Source organism: Lissotriton vulgaris, unplaced genomic scaffold, assembly GCF_964263255.1.
Source record: "Lissotriton vulgaris unplaced genomic scaffold, aLisVul1.2 SCAFFOLD_1315, whole genome shotgun sequence".
Lineage (NCBI taxonomy): Eukaryota > Metazoa > Chordata > Amphibia > Caudata > Salamandridae > Lissotriton > Lissotriton vulgaris.
The window spans coordinates 394,128-410,981 of NW_028247735.1; the positions used below are offsets into that span (position 1 = coordinate 394,128).

The 16,854-nt window shown below is 49.2% G+C and overlaps 1 protein-coding gene across 1 annotated transcript in view; it reads left to right on the top strand.

Annotated features, from left to right (window-relative positions):
- Positions 1-11,428: 11,428 nt before the first annotated feature.
- Positions 11,429-16,854, top strand: part of LOC147665059 (dedicator of cytokinesis protein 5-like) — a gene marked incomplete at its 3' end in the record, with an annotated part of 265,414 nt that continues 259,988 nt past the window's right edge. The window contains exon 1 of the mRNA XM_086949783.1: positions 11,429-11,563. Coding sequence (XP_086805909.1) covers positions 11,518-11,563 — 46 coding nt within the window. The remainder of the gene's footprint in view (positions 11,564-16,854) is intronic.

Consider the following 16,854-nt stretch of genomic DNA (forward strand, 5'->3'; position numbering starts at 1 on the left):
CCTGACCTGGAAGTCTGTCAGGAATCCCCAATCAAGTAGTTTACCAGATCTTCTTTGCTCTCCTGAGCGGAAGCTACCAAAAACCATAAATCCACCGATTTCTCCGCTGCACTTATTAACGCACAATCCCTTGTAAAGCACCGGCAGGAAGTATATGACTTCATCACGGATAACAACTTTGATTGCCTCTCTCTCACTGAGACATGGATGGATGAAGCATCCGATCCAGATATGGCAGTCGCGCCCCCCCCAGCCTATAAAGCTTACCGCTTAGATAGAGTAGGGCAGCGTGGAGGAGGACTAGCCATCATCGCCCGCGACCACATAACGGTAAGAATATCACACATCCCCTCCATCTCCTGTGAAGCCCTCCTATTTGATCTTAAACTCACTTCGTCGTTCCATTTCAAAGGTATCCTCCTATACCGACCCAGCTTTCTAGCTAACCTAGGCGCAATACTAGAAGCTCCTTCGTTGGAAGACTCATTCACAGTAATGGGCGATATGAACTTCCATCTTGAGAACGCCTCGACAAGGACACCCGTACCTTGATATCAGATATGGACACCTTGAGTCTTCGGCAACTGGTCACCACCCCTACCCATACAGCCCGCCATACCTTAGACGGCATCTTTTCTATCATGCAAGGCATAAATATAACAGATACCTTACCAATGCCATGGACTGACCATTTTGCTATTCTAATAAAAATATCAGTCAAAACAAATAGAATCAGACCTTACCCAGAGTGGAAACCTCAGGCTTTCAAGGTATGGAAGGACATTGATCAAATGGAGCTAACGGCCCTACTCACAAAATAACCCAACCTGATCTATCCTCTGATCCTAACTCTGCCACACGACAATTTCAGGAGTGGCTAGGAACCGCCACCGAATCCCTAGCCCCAACTAAAAAACCCTCTAGAAACAGAACAACGCCATCGGCTCCGTGGTTCACAGAGGAACTACGTATCAAGAGACAATTCTGCAGAAATAGGGCGAGACACTGGCGCAGATCCTATAGCGCTGAAAGTAAGGCTAGCTATAAGGAAGTACTTGGACAATACAAAGCCCTCATTGTTGAGACAAAGAAAAACTATTTTACTGAACAGATTAACACTGCTAAAAACTCAAGTAAAAAACTCTATGAGATAACAAAGATCTTAGCGGGAAATACGCCGGACTTAAGTCCGCCACAATCCCAAGTCTTTTGTGACTCACTGGCCAATTTTTTCTTCACCAAGGTGAATGATATATACCAAGCGTTCTCCACTAAAACAGTAATCAACTCACCCATGCCCGACAATGGGATTCAAAATTCCGAACTATCCCAGTTCACAGAGCTCGGAGAAACACAAATTAAGGAAATCACTGCCACCATTAAATCAGGCTCAGCATTAGACCCCTGTCCTCTCAAGGTCATTCGTCCGATCATGGACTACCTAGCCCCTGACATTGTTTCAATCTGCAATACAATGTTCAGAACAGGGATATACCCGGATTCCCTGAAGAACACTCTGGTGAAACCCCTACTGAAGAAAGCCAATCTGGACAAGGACCAACTAAAAAACTACCGCCCCATAGCCAGTCTACCTTTTCTAGCTAAGGTAGTGGAAAAGGCTATGAACATACAACTCTCAGAGTTCATAGAGAAACACCAATTTTTGGACAACACCCAATTTGGCTTCCGTAAGTACCATGGTACGGAGACTGCCTTAATTAAAGCAACAGAGGACATAAGAGTGATCCGGGACCAGGGAGGTACAGCAATACTGGTATTGCTCGATCTGTCCGCAGCCTTTGACACGGTCGACCACAAGATCTTGGTCGACCGTGTCGAAAACATGGGCATCCGCCACATGGCAAAAAATCTGCTTTCCTCCTTCCTGGCAGGGAGATCACAGGTGGTCACATTGGGGCACTTTCAATCAGACAAGCTCTCACTACCGTGTGGGGTACCCCAAGGCTTATCCCTCAGTCCGACACTATTTAATATCTATGTGTCGGACTTGGCCTCTGTCATCAAGGCCCATGGGATGAGCCTTACCTCATACGCAGATGATACGCAGCTTGTGTTGGCCATTAACGGGAATGGAGAAAAGGTAGCAGAAAACTTCCAAGAGGGCATGCGGGCGATTGGAGAGTGGATGGCCTCCAATTGCCTAAAACTAAACTCTGAAAAAACGGAGGTCGTCATATTTGGACATCTTTCACCCGGATGGTCAACTACTTGGTGGCCCCCTACGCATGGAACCCCACCTAAACCTGTCTCCACCGTCAGAAATCTGGGGGTGACATTTGACGATAAACTAAAATTTATGGCCCACTCAAACAAAATAGCAGCCACCGCCCACCATAAACTCAGGCTGATCAAGAAAATCATGCCGTTCTTACCAACCGTAGCAGGTAAGACGCTGGTAAGCTCCCTCGTGTTGTCATCCCTGGACTACTGTTACGGCTTATTCATCAATACCCAAGCCAGAGTAACCAACAAAATGCAGACTATCCAGAATGCTGCAGTCCGTCTCCTGTCTGGAACCCCGAAGTTCTCACCAATCTCTGAGACAATAAGGACCTTCATTGGCTCAAAATTCGGAATAGGATCAAGTTTAAAGCGCTGTGCATAGTCTATAAAGCACTGCACAACTATGGTCCTCACTTCCTGAAATCCCAACTCAGGTTCCACTCTTCCACAAGATCGCTCCGATCCAACAACCTTAAACTCCTGCTGATCCCTCGAACTAAAACAGTCACTTGGGGCGATAGACGCTTCCTAGTGGCAGCCCCCAGATTATGGAACTCCCTACCAGCATCTATCAAAGAAAGCCCGTCCTTGATGCAATTCCGCAGAAAAATAAAGACCTGGCTGTTTGATCAAGAATAGTTACTGGCTCAGCCTTTGGGAACCCATGCACAGTTTCTAGCGCCGAGACGCCTACGGGCAATTGTTCGCGCTGCACAAATTACAAAAATAAATAAATAAATAAATAAAATACAAGCATTTGCAATGCAATAGGTCTCGCATTTACTAGAGTTTGAGCTATTGGCATTGTAAATTACAATGCCTTTTATTAATGTGTTGGTTTTTTAAACCAATAACTAAAAGGCATTGTCATTTCCAATATCAATAGCATAAACCTTCGCAAATGCGAGACCTATGGCATGGTAAATGCTTGTTTAAAAAGAGATAGGTTGTCAAATAAAATCCATGAATAGGAAACTTTGTGTCTTACAGACTTGGAACAATGCTGTAATCATAGTGGGAAAGCTTGAGATTAATCAAAAGAAATGTGAGCACATGTGTACTGAACACGTTAATTTCCTTTATGTAGAGAAGTAAAGGAGAAAGCTATAAATGTATAGTGACTAACAGCAAGGGAAGATAAAATGTCGAATGAAGGGGTGGGGGGGCACAGGAAAATATGGCTTCAAATTAAAGCAGGAACGAGAAGGCACGGTGAACAGGAGGATGGAATATGGGGAGGAAAGAGAGAAACACAGAGGAAGGGATGAAGGGGAGAGAGCTAGAAAAGAAGTGCTAGAGGAAACATGATGGTAGAAAGGAGCAATGCAGAGGCGAGGGGGCTGGATGGATAGAAAGAGGGTGAGGGGAATAGTGAAAGAGGAAGAGAGTGCGGTAGAAAGCAAGAGAGGGGACTTGAGCGGTAGGTGGAGAACGATAGATGCAAGGGAAACAGCGTAAGGGGGAGAGGGGAACAGCGATAGAAAGGGAGAAGAGAGTGAGACAGCGGGTAGGGAGGGAGAAGAAACTAATGGGCAGGAGCGCGAGAAGCATGGATAGGCAGAGGGGCAGGGGAAGCGAGCGGAGGCTGGCAGGTGAGTGGAAAGACATGGTGGTAAGCCATGTGTGTGTGTGTGTGTGGCGGGAGGTGACTTTAATAGGGCAGCATGGCACCGAGGTAGACCAGGGGCCGCCGTAGATATATGGCTGGTCCGCTGAATTTGTGCGAGCAGCTTTATTACCACACAACACAGATTACCGTCTGCGCCCTAATCCTGGCATTACTGCAGCACTAAAAAATAAGTGCCAATGAGCAACGTAATAATCAACTGCCTTTTTCTGCAGTTGGTTTGGCACATTACGAACTTTATTAGCATTTGAACCCACACAATGTTGCTTAAGAGGTTTAGCAAGGCACAAGGTTGTGGCACTGAAGCACATTTTGTAACATAATTAACAAGTAAAGTAGTAAAGAAAGAGAGAACGAAGTCAAGGTGAGAAAGACAGGGCAAGAGTAAGAGAGGAATTAGGTCAGCTATTGGAAAGAAGAAAATAATTAAGAGGGGAGTCAGAGAGAAAGAGGGTGAGGGCCAGAAAGAAACAACCAGAGGTAGGTAGATACAGACGAAACAAGTCAGGTATTGAGAAACTCACCGCCGCAGCCCGGCTTGGACAGGAAGCCAGGCAAACTGTGTTGGGACGGGGCGGGGCCGCAAAAAGACCGGAAGCAGACGGGAGCCTACCCCGCGCTCCTGTGCCCGTGAAGCCAGCCGGAAGTGAGAGTGTGAGCTAGTGGGGCTCTCGTGCTCGTGGAGAGCCCCGCCTGCTGCCGAGACTGACCCGCTGCCGAGGGAGAGAGGGACACGCGGAAAGAGCCCGGTGAGTGGTGGGGGGGGGTGGTGGGGGTATGTGTGTCTGTGTGTGTGCGCGCGTGTGTCTGTGTGTGTGCGCGTGTGTGTCTGTGCGTGTGTCTGTGTGTCTGTGTGTGTGTCCTGATCCATTGTGAATGTAAACAGCATGACGGAATCGGAGCGCGTGTTCACGCGCGCGACCTGATCCGATTCTGGCATGCTGCGCATGCCTATCTCCTGTGAAGCAGAGCCGGTGACTATAGGTCTCACAGGCGAGACAGCGCTTTTGCGCTGTAATCGCCAGGTGCAAGACCTAAAAAAACTGAAGCGTTAACGTCCTGCTCTTCTTGCTATCCTGAGCGGAATCAGCAGGGATGCGGTAACAAACAGAAGCGCTGAATCAGCGTGCAAGCCGCCTTCCTCCAAGATGCTTCAGGAAATTAAAGGTGGCTGCGCTACACTAATACAGCGTAGAGTTAATGTTGTTTACTATTTTCTGGTACCAAACGCGAGAGGTTCGGTAAGCAGGAAATGTTGCTTTGTTTGCTCGAAGTCGTCGAGGGCGTAACGGAACACACCCTCCAGGATGTAGGCAGGCGTGACAGGGGTCCTAAGCCTCTAAAATCGCTGGTCGCTAGAAGCCCCGAACAGTGGCGGTCACAGGAAAGAATGTTCAGAAAAAAGTAAGAAGGCAGTCTGCCCGTATTAGATTGCCGCTGGTCTTTCAAAGTTCAAAAAAGGGTGAAGCAGCTCTTCCGACGCTGCTGCTTCACGGAACTACTCTGCAGAAACACTTGATTGACAAGCCCCGAGCCCAGCATAGGCGGGCTTAAATAGCTGTAGCGAGAAGTGTAGCCCGCCTTCCCGGGAGTTGTGGGAGTTGTAGTGCCATTCCATACATACGTGCAGTGTTCAATGTATGTGCCTATCGTAGCCTAGCCATGATAATAGCAAAGCACTAGGGGGTACACTATTGCAGCTCCAGCCATGGTCACTGTTTCCAGGAGAGCTTGTTCAATTGTCACTATTGTAGCTCTTCCATAAGAAGTGCAGCTTCCTCCATGGCTTCTGGTGCAACTTCATTCATTTGTGCAATGAACTACCATACTGCATTTATCACTACAACAGGGTAACTTATAAAGATGTAAGGTACAATGTATTACATTTACAATTCATTTGAGCGTTTAAAGGCTGGGATTGATGGTGGCATGTAGTGGTAGTAAGGGTTTTTAGCATTTGGGGATGGGTGGTGTTCAGGGGTGGCATGGAAGTTTTAGGGTTCAGAGAACGGTGGTGGTAATGGACAGAAAGGAGTTTTTAGGGTTCAGGGTAGGGTGCTAATTCGGAGAAGTAACGTGTTGTATGGTACAGGAATGGGCTGTGTTAAGAGGTAGCATTTTCATAGGTTTCAGGGAATGGTGGTGTTAAGGGGTAGTAAAGGTTTTTTCAGTGTTCAGAGATGGGTGGTGTGTAGGGGTACCAAGGAGTTTTACAGCTCATGAATGGGTTGTATATTGAGGTAGTAAGAAGTTTTAGGGTGGTGTATAGTAATGAGTTTTTAGGGCTCAGGGATAGGTAGTGAATGGGCCTGTAATGAGTTTTAGGGTTCAGGTAGAGTTGGCAGACAAGGGTCGCAAGGTGTTTTGGGAGAAAGAAAGGGTAATATATATTGGTAGTAATGTTTTAGGATTCAATGATGGATGATGTATAGGATTAGTAAGGACATTTTAGGAATCAGGGGTTTGAAGTGTACAGAGATAGTAAAAATTAGAAAGTGTATGTGTGTGCATGTGGTGCAGCAGCGGCGTTATGGCGGAGGAGCATCACCTCCCCTGCCAGCAGAGACAAACTTGAAAAATAAAATTATAATAAAACAGTTTAATTATCATTTTCTCTTGGTTCCCGGAGCCAAGTTTTGGGGGCGGGCCATAATTACCTGAGCACTGCAGGAAGCATAGAGGAGGAGAGGTGGGCACTGCTGTCAGTGCACATGCCAGTTTAACTGGCTGTCTTACAATGGCCAAACCGACATGCGCACTGACATCTCTTCCACCCGAGCTGCGTTGCCGGGTGGAGAACTGCAAGCACAGGCTCCCAGACCCTGTTGGAGAGGAAAACCAGCCCGCTAAGGCCAATCCTCGCACTTGGCTCATGCTGGGTGATAGTTTTACCAGCATGAGAGCAGCATCTGGATTGGCCGCAGAGGAGTCTGGGAGCCTCAACGTGTGCACTTGCAGAGGAACAGAAAAGTGGCAGGTAAGTTCCCCCTGTACTACCTCACCACTTTCACCTGATACCAGCCGCCACTGTTATGGTGTGTTAATGTTTGTGAATAAAAGTGCTGTAATGTTGTTGCAAAGCGTTGTTGTGGTACGTTTGGTTGTGGTAATTCTCATTTCTGTGTAAGTCTGTTGTTTGCATATGTGGTAAAGGTATGAATTGTTGTGTCAACAACAACTGCAAGCTAGCATCACCAGCCGACACCCATGGACCCTTCAGCTGTCACCGCTGCCGGCACACCTGCAGCACCGCCAAGAACACAGATCCAGCACAACCCGCCCACAAGAACACAACCGAACCGAAGACCCTGCAATGCATCCTCCTCAACGTCCGATCCCTCCACAAACACGCAACAGAAATCTGGGACCTCATCGACAGCACCACCCCAGACGTAGCATTCTTCACTGAAACCTGGACCAACACCACCTCGGGACCGGGCATCGCCATCGCCATCCCCCAAGGATACAAGATCTCCAGGAAGGACCGCCCCATCCACCCAGGAGGAGGAATCGCCATCGTCCATAAATCCAGCCTCCGCCTGAGCACACTCCCTGACGAGTCCACAGAACTGATGGAACACCTTCACTTCAAGATACTGGCCAGCCCCACCGCCGCCCTCCGAGGAACCCTCATCTACCGACCCCCTGGGCCCCGCGTACCCTTCACCAACTCCATCACGGACATTATCTCCCCGCAGGCCATCGCATCCACCAACTACACCCTGCTGGGAGACCTCAACTTCCACCTCGACAATCAACTGGACCCCAACACCACATCCCTCCTGGACAACCTCCACAACATTGGACTCAGCCAGATCGTGACCGAGCCCACGCACTCAGCAGGACACACCCTCAACCCCCTCTTCACTACAGGAAACGCCATCACCTTCAGCCACACCACCAAACTCCCATGGACCGACCATCGTTGCGTCCACTTCACCTTCAGAACACCCACCATCCACAGACACCAGCACCTGCTTCCACAAAGAAACTGGACCAAAATCACCGATGACCAGCTCACCTCCTCACTCAACAACTCCACCCCAACCATCGCGGAAAACGACGACCCCAACACCGCAGCCCGAACCCTGCATAGATGGATCTCGGACAGCACCAACACCATAGCCCCCTCAAGAAAAACAATACCCGTGCCAAGAAAGCCAGATGGTTTACCACCGAACTTCGAGAGTCCAGGCGCACATGCCGCCGCCTTGAAAAGGCCTGGAGAAACACCAAATCCACAGAAGCCCACAACAACTTCAGAGCCGTCACCAACGCCCACCATCAACTCATCAGAGAAACGAGGAAAAAAGGGATTGAAGACAGAATCTCCACCCACGCACACAACAGCAAGGAACTCTTCAGCATCATCAAGGAGTTCGCCCAACCCACCAGCGAGTCTACCGACATCCCTCCCTCACAAGACCTCTGCGACAAACTCAGCATCTTTTTCCACCACAAAATCAAGAGCATCTACGACAACTTCGACGAAGACAACCAACACACTGAACCCTCACCAACCACCCCCGACACCCGGAAACCAGCGATTGATGACTGGACAGCCCTCACCACCGAAGACACACTGAAGACAATGAAGTCAATCCACTCAGGGGCCCCCACGGACCCCTGCCCCCACCACATCTTCAACAGAGCCGCCAACACCATCGCACCCATGCTCCGCCAAACCATCAACCGCTCCCTGGCGACCGCCTCGTTCCCCGACGACTGGAAACACGCCGAGGTCAACCCCCTCCTAAAGACACCCTCAGCGGACGCCACCGACCTCAAAAACTACAGACCCATCTCCCTGCTCCCGTTCCCAGCGAAAGTCATCGAGAAAGCCATCAACAGCCAACTCGCCACATTCATTGAAGAACACAACATCCTCGACTCCTCCCAATCCGGCTTCAGAAAAAACCACAGTACGGAAACCGCCCTCCTCGCCGCAACAGACGACATCCGCACCTTACTGGACAAAGGAGAAAGAGTAGCCCTCATCCTCCTCGACCTATCGGCGGCGTTCGACACAGTCTCCCACCGCACCCTAATGCGCAGACTCTACGATGCAGGAATCCAGGACAAGGCCCTCGACTGGATCTGCTCCTTCCTCTCCGGCAGGACGCAGCGGGTCAGACTCCCTCCTTTCCTCTCGGACCCCACACCGATCACCTGCGGAGTCCCCCAGGGCTCCTCGCTCAGCCCGACGCTCTTCAACGTCTACATGGCTCCACTTACCCCCATCGTCAGAACCTATGGACTCAACATTGTGTCATATGCAGACGACACCCAGCTCATCCTCTCCCTATCCAACGAGCCCAACACCGCCAGACGCAACTTTCGAGAAGGCATGGAAGTCGTCGCCAAATGGATGAAAAACAGCTGCCTTCAACTAAACACCAACAAAACAGAAGTACTCATCATGGGCCCAAACCCCGATGCCTGGAGCGACACCTGGTGGCCCACCGCCCTCGGAAACCCGCCAACCCCCACAGACCACGCACGCAACCTGGGAATCATCCTGGACTCCGAGCTCAAAATGGACCGCCAGATCAACTCTGTCTCATCTTCCTGCTTCCACACCCTCCGCCTCCTTCGTAAGACCTTCAAATGGATCCCCCTCGAACACCGAAAGACAGTCACTCACGCCCTGGTCACCAGCAGACTCGACTACGGCAACGCACTCTACGCCGGAATAAACAAAAACCTCATCCGCAAGCTACAGAACATCCAGAACGCCGCCGCAAGACTGGTCCTCAACCTGCCAAAGCACTGCCACATCTCCCAGCACCTGCGCACACTCCACTGGCTCCCCGTCGAGGCGAGAATCACCTTTAAGATGCTCACCCACGCACACAAGGCCCTCCACGGCACCGGACCAGCATACCTGAACAGCCAACTCAAATTCCACGCACTCCAAAGGACCCTACGATCAGCCCAGCTTTCCTACGCCGTGGTCCCCCGCACCAGGAAGACCAGATCGGGAGGCCGCTCCTTCTCCTTCCTCGCGGCCAAAGCATGGAACGCCCTTCCGCTCCACAGACAACATCGCTCCCCATCTTCGCAAGAAACCTCAAAACCTGGCTCTTCGACAGACCCCCTCCTTGATGGAATGGAACCTGCACCCCCCACCCACCCCTAGCGCCTTGAGACCCTTACGGGTGAGTAGTCGTGCTTTAACAAACTCCTGATTGATTGATTGATTCGTGGTAGTAACCTACATTTATTAACACAGATATATTCCTAGTAACCGGTGCAGCTCCCACCATGAGCTCCAGGACAGCTTTCTCCCTGATCATTAGTGCAGTTTCCTCAATCGGTACCGGTGCAAAGTCCTTCGTCAATGTCACTACTGCAGCTTACTCCATGGTCTGTGACGCAACTCCCTCAGTGGTTACCAGTGAAACTATTCTCATGGTCCTCAAAGATGGCTTCCTTCATTTTCACGACAGTTTAGTTTTATATAGTGCGAACAAAGCCTTTGTTAGCACCAGAGTGCTTCAAACAAATGCAGCCCTATGTGCAAAACGTTCTTCGTCTTATGAGTACATGTGTAAATATATAACAAAACTAAAAATATAACTAAAGATAAATAGATGGTAGTGTCGAAGGTTTGCTTGAGGTGTTTCTTAACCGCGTGGGTATCGCCGTGGTTACTGCAGGAAGAAAGGGCATTTCAGCTTCTTCTTCATTTCAGCGTTATATAGGATAAGCAAGTCTCTGGGACAGGATTCTCTGTGAATGCAGTGGACTGTCGATCCATTCTCACCAGTGCGGCCATCTCCGTGTTCACCTCTTGTGCAGCTGCCTCCATTGTCATCACTACAGCTCCCTCCTTGCTCACTAGTGCGGTCCTGGGTCTGTGTTGCTTCGTTCACTGTCTCTACTAGTACAGCCCTCCCTCCAATCACCAGTACAGCTACCGCCCTGATCACTAGTGCAACAGACTCCTCAGTAACAATCTCCCTCCCCGTCACTAGCGCAGCTCTTTCCATGGTCACTGGTGTTGCTTCGTTCTTTGTCACCAGTACAGCCCTCCCTCCATCCAATCACCAGTACAGCCCTCCTTCCAATCACCAGTACAGCTCTCCCTCCAATCACCAGTACAGCTCCCGCCCTGATCACTAGTGCAACAGACTCCTCGGTAACAATCTCTCTTCCCATCACTAGTAACGCAGCTCCTTCCTCGATCACTAGGGCAGTTTCCCGGCCGGATGCATGGTGTCACCAGTCCTGTCCTCTCCCTGATCACTAGTGCAGCTCCCTTCCCGGTGCGGAGCTCTCTCACCGCTCACTGGCGCAACTCTTTCCACAATCACTAGTGCAGTTTCCTGCAGTGCTGCCCTCTCCCTGATAGCTAGTGCCGTTTTCTCACTAGCGCAGCCCTGACCCTGCCTGATCACTACTGGCGCCCCAGTGATCTGAGAGTTCCACTCCTCCCTGACCCTGTGGAAAGCCCGGCGTAGCGTTCCCCCTCCCTCCCTCCTCCAGAGCCTCCCAGGCTGGCCTCACCTCCCAGCCCCAATCCCTCCCCTCTCTCCTCCTTCCCCTCTGGCTCCACAAACATGGCGGAGCTGCGGCGAGTGGCAGGGCTGGATTGGGATCCGCTGCTGGTGTGAGGGGGCGCCTCGTCCCTGGTGGGGGGCAGCATGGGAGCCCGCTGGATCCCCACCAAGAGGGAGAAGTATGGCGTGGGTGAGTACCGGAGCGCTCACTTTGACAAATCCCGGCACTTCCTTCTGCGCTGGCGAAAGTTTACAAACTCTGCCCTGTCAGCCTGAGAGGGCTGCGTGGGGCGCCAAGGAAACAACATTTCACCCTCCGCGCCCTGCACTCTCCCCTACGTCTATCGTGGGACGCGGGGTGTATGCTCCTCTCCTCAGCCCTGAGACACTTCCCCAAGCTCCCACCCAAGCCCACTATTACCCCACTGACAGCGCGAGCTCAGTCTCAAACAAGCTCTGGGACCCACCTCCCAATGAGCTCTGGACGCAAGCCTCCTTTAAATGCGCCACCCCAGGTAATGATGTCACAGGGCATCGCAAAACTGCTGACGTCATTAAACAAAACTACATTCAGGAATGCCTATCGTTGGGTATTGTTAGAGATGTTAGACTTGGATTTTTTTTTTTTTGCAGAGGATCTCCCCTTTCAGGCTTGAGAAACGCATGCCTCCCCTCTCCCCCATAACCCTGCGATTAACCCCTGCTGCTGCCACCTCGTCATAAACCTCATCTAAAAGGGCCCTCTGGGGAATGATGTCACAATGCGCCTCAAAACCCTGCTGACGTCATTAAAAAAGCCACGATCAGGAATGCCTATGGTTGGTGCTCTAGAGATTCAGGGCTAATTATTTTTTCTCTGCACTGCATCTTTTAGGGCCCGGCACATGCATGCCTTCCATCCCCCTGGAGCCCATCCCACCCCGTGGGACACACGCATGCCCCATCCCGTCCGTGGAAATGACCCTGAGGCCCGAACGCACATACGTCCGATATTATTCCCCCCACTTCCTTGGAAACATGCCCACGCCCCACCTTTCAACCTTGTGCCACCTCAGATGCCCTGCCTTTCTCTTAGCCAGCTGCTGAGGTGCCCCTCCCCCTCCCACAATGACTCTACAGAACCTGAAATGTAACACCAATTCAAAAAGCTTGTGAGTGGGGGTGCAAAAAAGTACATGATGCATTGTGTGTTCTGCCAGGGGGGGCTTCTGAAAGAGGCGATGATCTCGAAACCCCATTGTTTCACTTTTCCAGCAGTACTTACTGGACAACACTTTAGTTGTGAGATTCTTCTACCCATTAAGTCTTCCCACCGGTAATACGAATCAGTGAGTTTGTCTTGTTATGGCAGCACGTGGCAGTGCGCGTGCCTCCCGGGCATGCAGCGTTGACAGGCGCCCCGGCGATCACGTTTATTGTGTCGGAGTGTTGAGCTCTTGTGAGTGACTTCGGCACCAGTGAGTGTGTGCTGCGGGGCGGAACGCAGCCTCAGGCGGGGTGGGGAAACCCTCCGGGGACCCCCTGTACCCCAAGGCCAGTGAATACATGTGACAGATGGTAGAGTCGGGGCCCCTCGTTACATTGTGCAGCAGCCTCCCCGCCCCATCGTGTTGCCCCACTGAAGTCCCCTGTGTTAAATGCCGCTGATCAGCAAACACTGTTAGCGAGCTGGTACCGGGGGTGTTTTTGTTATGTGGAAAATGCTTTGATCCGAATGTATGTTTTAGAAAGAAACGGCAAGCAAAAAAGTCAATTTCTAATGTCAAAATCGTGCCACCTTACCAGGTACTATATATTTGATTGCAGACGATCATCACCGTTTCGGGACGAGACAGGCACCTTTTAGGGAATCCCAGGGAAAGAAAATGAATGAGCTTAGTAACTCATTCGAGAATGCGCTGCTGTGATTTAAAAAAAAAATATAAAAAAGGAACCTGATAGCTAAAATGAAATGAAAGTGTTGAACGTTCCACAATAACCTTTCTCTCCTCACCTAGGCAAACATTGCATTTCGTGTAAATTCCCGTTTTCGTTTTGTGCACCCGCCGACCGGCGTATCTGCACGCAAGGTTGAGGCGAGTCTAGATTTATCCGGAAAAGTGTAAATTGAGTTTGCTGTAGAACTGCTTTTTCAAAGTGTCCCTCTTTCTTTAAAGTGACCCTCTTTCTTTACTATTTGGCGATCGTCGGTAGTTTGAGCCTTTGAGTGAGCGACCGGCATTTCATGTGCCCATGTTCACACAATGTGATCAAGTGGCGAAGCCGGGATTACAAGGCACGTCTCGTGGTTTCATGCGTTTGTTTGTTTAGTGATCCATGTTTCCTATCGTTCTGAAATATGGGGGGGTAGGGGGGTGGTTTGGGCAGCGGTAATATTTATTTTCACATAAGATTCATTTATAATGACAAGAAGCTCAAATCAAACACTTTTGTAACAATTTTGACAGTTTTTAGCGTGGCGGGATATTGACAGTTTAGTGGTTTATTTACCTGTTAGTTTCATGTTGCACTTTTTGTACTGTTATGGCTTTGGTGTGAGCTCACATGTTTACAAATACCGCGCTGGTGAGACGTCTTCTTTCATTGTTTACATACTGCGTCAGTTCGCCACGCTTTGCACGCAGACCACCCCCCTTTCTCGCCTATTGCCTGCTAGCGTTCATAGAGCATTACGTATTAAGTTTGAATGCAAATATACGAATATATACTCCAATTTCACTGTAAAACCTATATGGAACGGCTTTAATTGTGTAAATGTTGGTCTATGCGCACGAACGATTATATTCCAACGTTACAGAAATCCATGACAGTGCTGTACGTAGAGAGCAGATATTCTGCCCCGTGTTCTAGTTCCAAACGCTTTGTGGAATAAGTGTGTGTGTGTGTGTGTGTGGGGGGGGGTTATAGGCAAGTAAAGGGGGAGTTGAGAGATTTGAAGGAATTAATGTGACAGTTTAAAGGGGGGAGACAGGAGTCATTTTGGGGAGGGTCGTGGGGGATGTATGAAGGAAAGAGGCAGGAGAGGTTTATAGAGAAGGGTTAAAATGTGTGAAGTAAGGATGGAGAGATATGGCTGTGGTGTGGGGATGAGATGTAACCCATAGGAGGGATATATGTGCTATACGGGAGGTCAGTCAGTCAGAATATCTTTATTCGACTTATTAAAGTCATACAAAGAGAAAAAGCATTAGAACAACACGTTAAAAAGTATACATTATATCAATACACATTTAAAATACTATTTACACTTAGATAAAAAGGTATGTATATGTAAAAACCATGCCTATACTGTAATTTCATACATTTAATAAACTTTTAGGGCGAAGATTGACCAGCAACTTTCGCCCTAGCTGCCGCGACCAAAAAATTTGCAAGACCAAATGCAATACATGGGTTAGCCATTAGCTGTAGATAGAGCAACGCGGGTCTCACCTGTGTGAACCCAGCGTTTTTTAGCAATGGAAGTAAGTGCTTTTTTCTCTGCTCGTGATATAAACTACAGAACATAATGAAGTGCATGGTGTCCTGCACAGAGAAGTGGTCGCAGCTGCAAGGGGCAGCTAGTTCTGGCTTCTGCCATCCCTTAAAGGAACCTAGGTGAAAATGAATAAGGTTAAACCTTAGTTTGGTTAATAAAAACCTGTGATAAGGGATAGTTACAAAACGAAGGTATGGGGCCAATTGAAAATCGCTCAGCAATAGGAAGTGAGCCCTAACTGCAGGCTTCTGAAGCTCAACTGCCTCACGGCTTGCTTCCTTACTTTCTAAAAAGGCTTTTTTAATTTGAGCTATGTCGCTGGTCGTAATTTTCTCAGGAGAACGAAAAAGTTCTGGGCGACCCAGATCTGAAAATGATTTACCTAGATAGGCCAGCCAAGGAATTTTACTCTGGTTGTCCAAGGATAGGACATCCCTTAGAATTTTATGATTTAGAGGTAAATCGGCGTTTAGCCATATTTTCAGCCACAAGATCAGGGGTGCAGCGCTCAATAGGTCCGATACATATGGCAAACCAACCTCCTTATGGATAGAATAGGTAGGGGTTGATTGGGGGACAGAAAGAAGGGATCTTATGAATCTGTTTTCTGCTCTCTGAATGGGGTCAAGATTTACGTAACCCCACAGAGGGGATCCATAAGATGCGATGGCAACAGGCTTACTTTTGTATAACTTCAACAACGCTTCCATGGGTCTGGCACCCAGTTTCCCGGCAAAACCCACTATAGCGGAGGAAGATCTAGTTACTGCCAACCTCTTTGCGTTGATCTGTGGACCCCAAGTGCATTTTTGATCGAACAGCACTCCCAGATATGGAAATGTAGTTACCTCAGACACGGCAGTCCCCCTGCAGAAAAAAGATTTGTGTCTTCTCTTTGCGCCCTCTATTCCCATGACCATGGTATGGGATTTAGATGCGTTAACCTTTAGGTCCAGATTTTCCATAAAGGAGCCAAAGGCGTCAAGAAGAATCTGCAGGCCAACACCCGTACGGGCTATCAATACGGCATCGTCCGCGTACAAGAGTGCCGGAATATGGGCGTCTCCTGCACGCGGTACATCAGTACCCCTGCCCCTCAAATGTGCCCCAAGGCCGTTAATATAAATGGTGAAAAGCGTAGGGGCCAGAATGCAGCCTTGGCGTACTCCTTTGAGGGATTTAAATGAGGAAGTACATCTACCATTGTTGGACACTCTAACAGCGGCGAACAGCTCCTGGTGTAGCGAGGCCATGTACATGACTAGGGCTTCGTCAATTCCCATATCTAACAGGATTGGCCATAGTTTGGACCTGTTGACGAGGTCGAAGGCCGACGAAAGATCCATAAAGGCCAGAAAAACTGAGCCCTCCTTAGCCATTGTATACTTAGAGATGAGTAAATACAAATTAATACATTGCTCAATCGTGCCTTTACTCTCTCTGAAGCCATATTGTAAGTCACACAGCCCGCCACAACCCTCAACGTTCTCCCTCAATCTCACTAGAAGAACTTTCCCCAGAATCTTTACAGTAGAGTCCAACAGAGATATGGGCCTATAAAAAGCTGGATCGTCCCTCTGGCCTTTGTTTTTATAAATGGGGACAATAATAGAACTGGCCCATGAGGCAGGTGCTGTGCTGGAGTTTACTGCATTAAACACATTAGATAACACTCTTGACCACATTTTGGGAGAGAACATAAAGAAGTCGGCCGGGACTCCGTCCGGGCCCGGGGCCTTATGTTTGGTTGTATCCATAAGTGCATTTTCTACTTCTTGGGGATTAAAAACAATAGGGTTAACCATCCCATAAGAAGGTAAATGACTATTATTGTCCTCAGCGGCTGCATTGTCCCCATACACATTTTTAAAAAAGGATAGCCATTTTTCTTCAGTGATCACACAGTCCATCGGTAAGTTATCATCTTCCATAAAGAGAGGGTGCTTGATGATTGCCCAGAATCTTCTGCTGTCCTTAAGCACCGAGGCTGAGAGGAGTTCCTC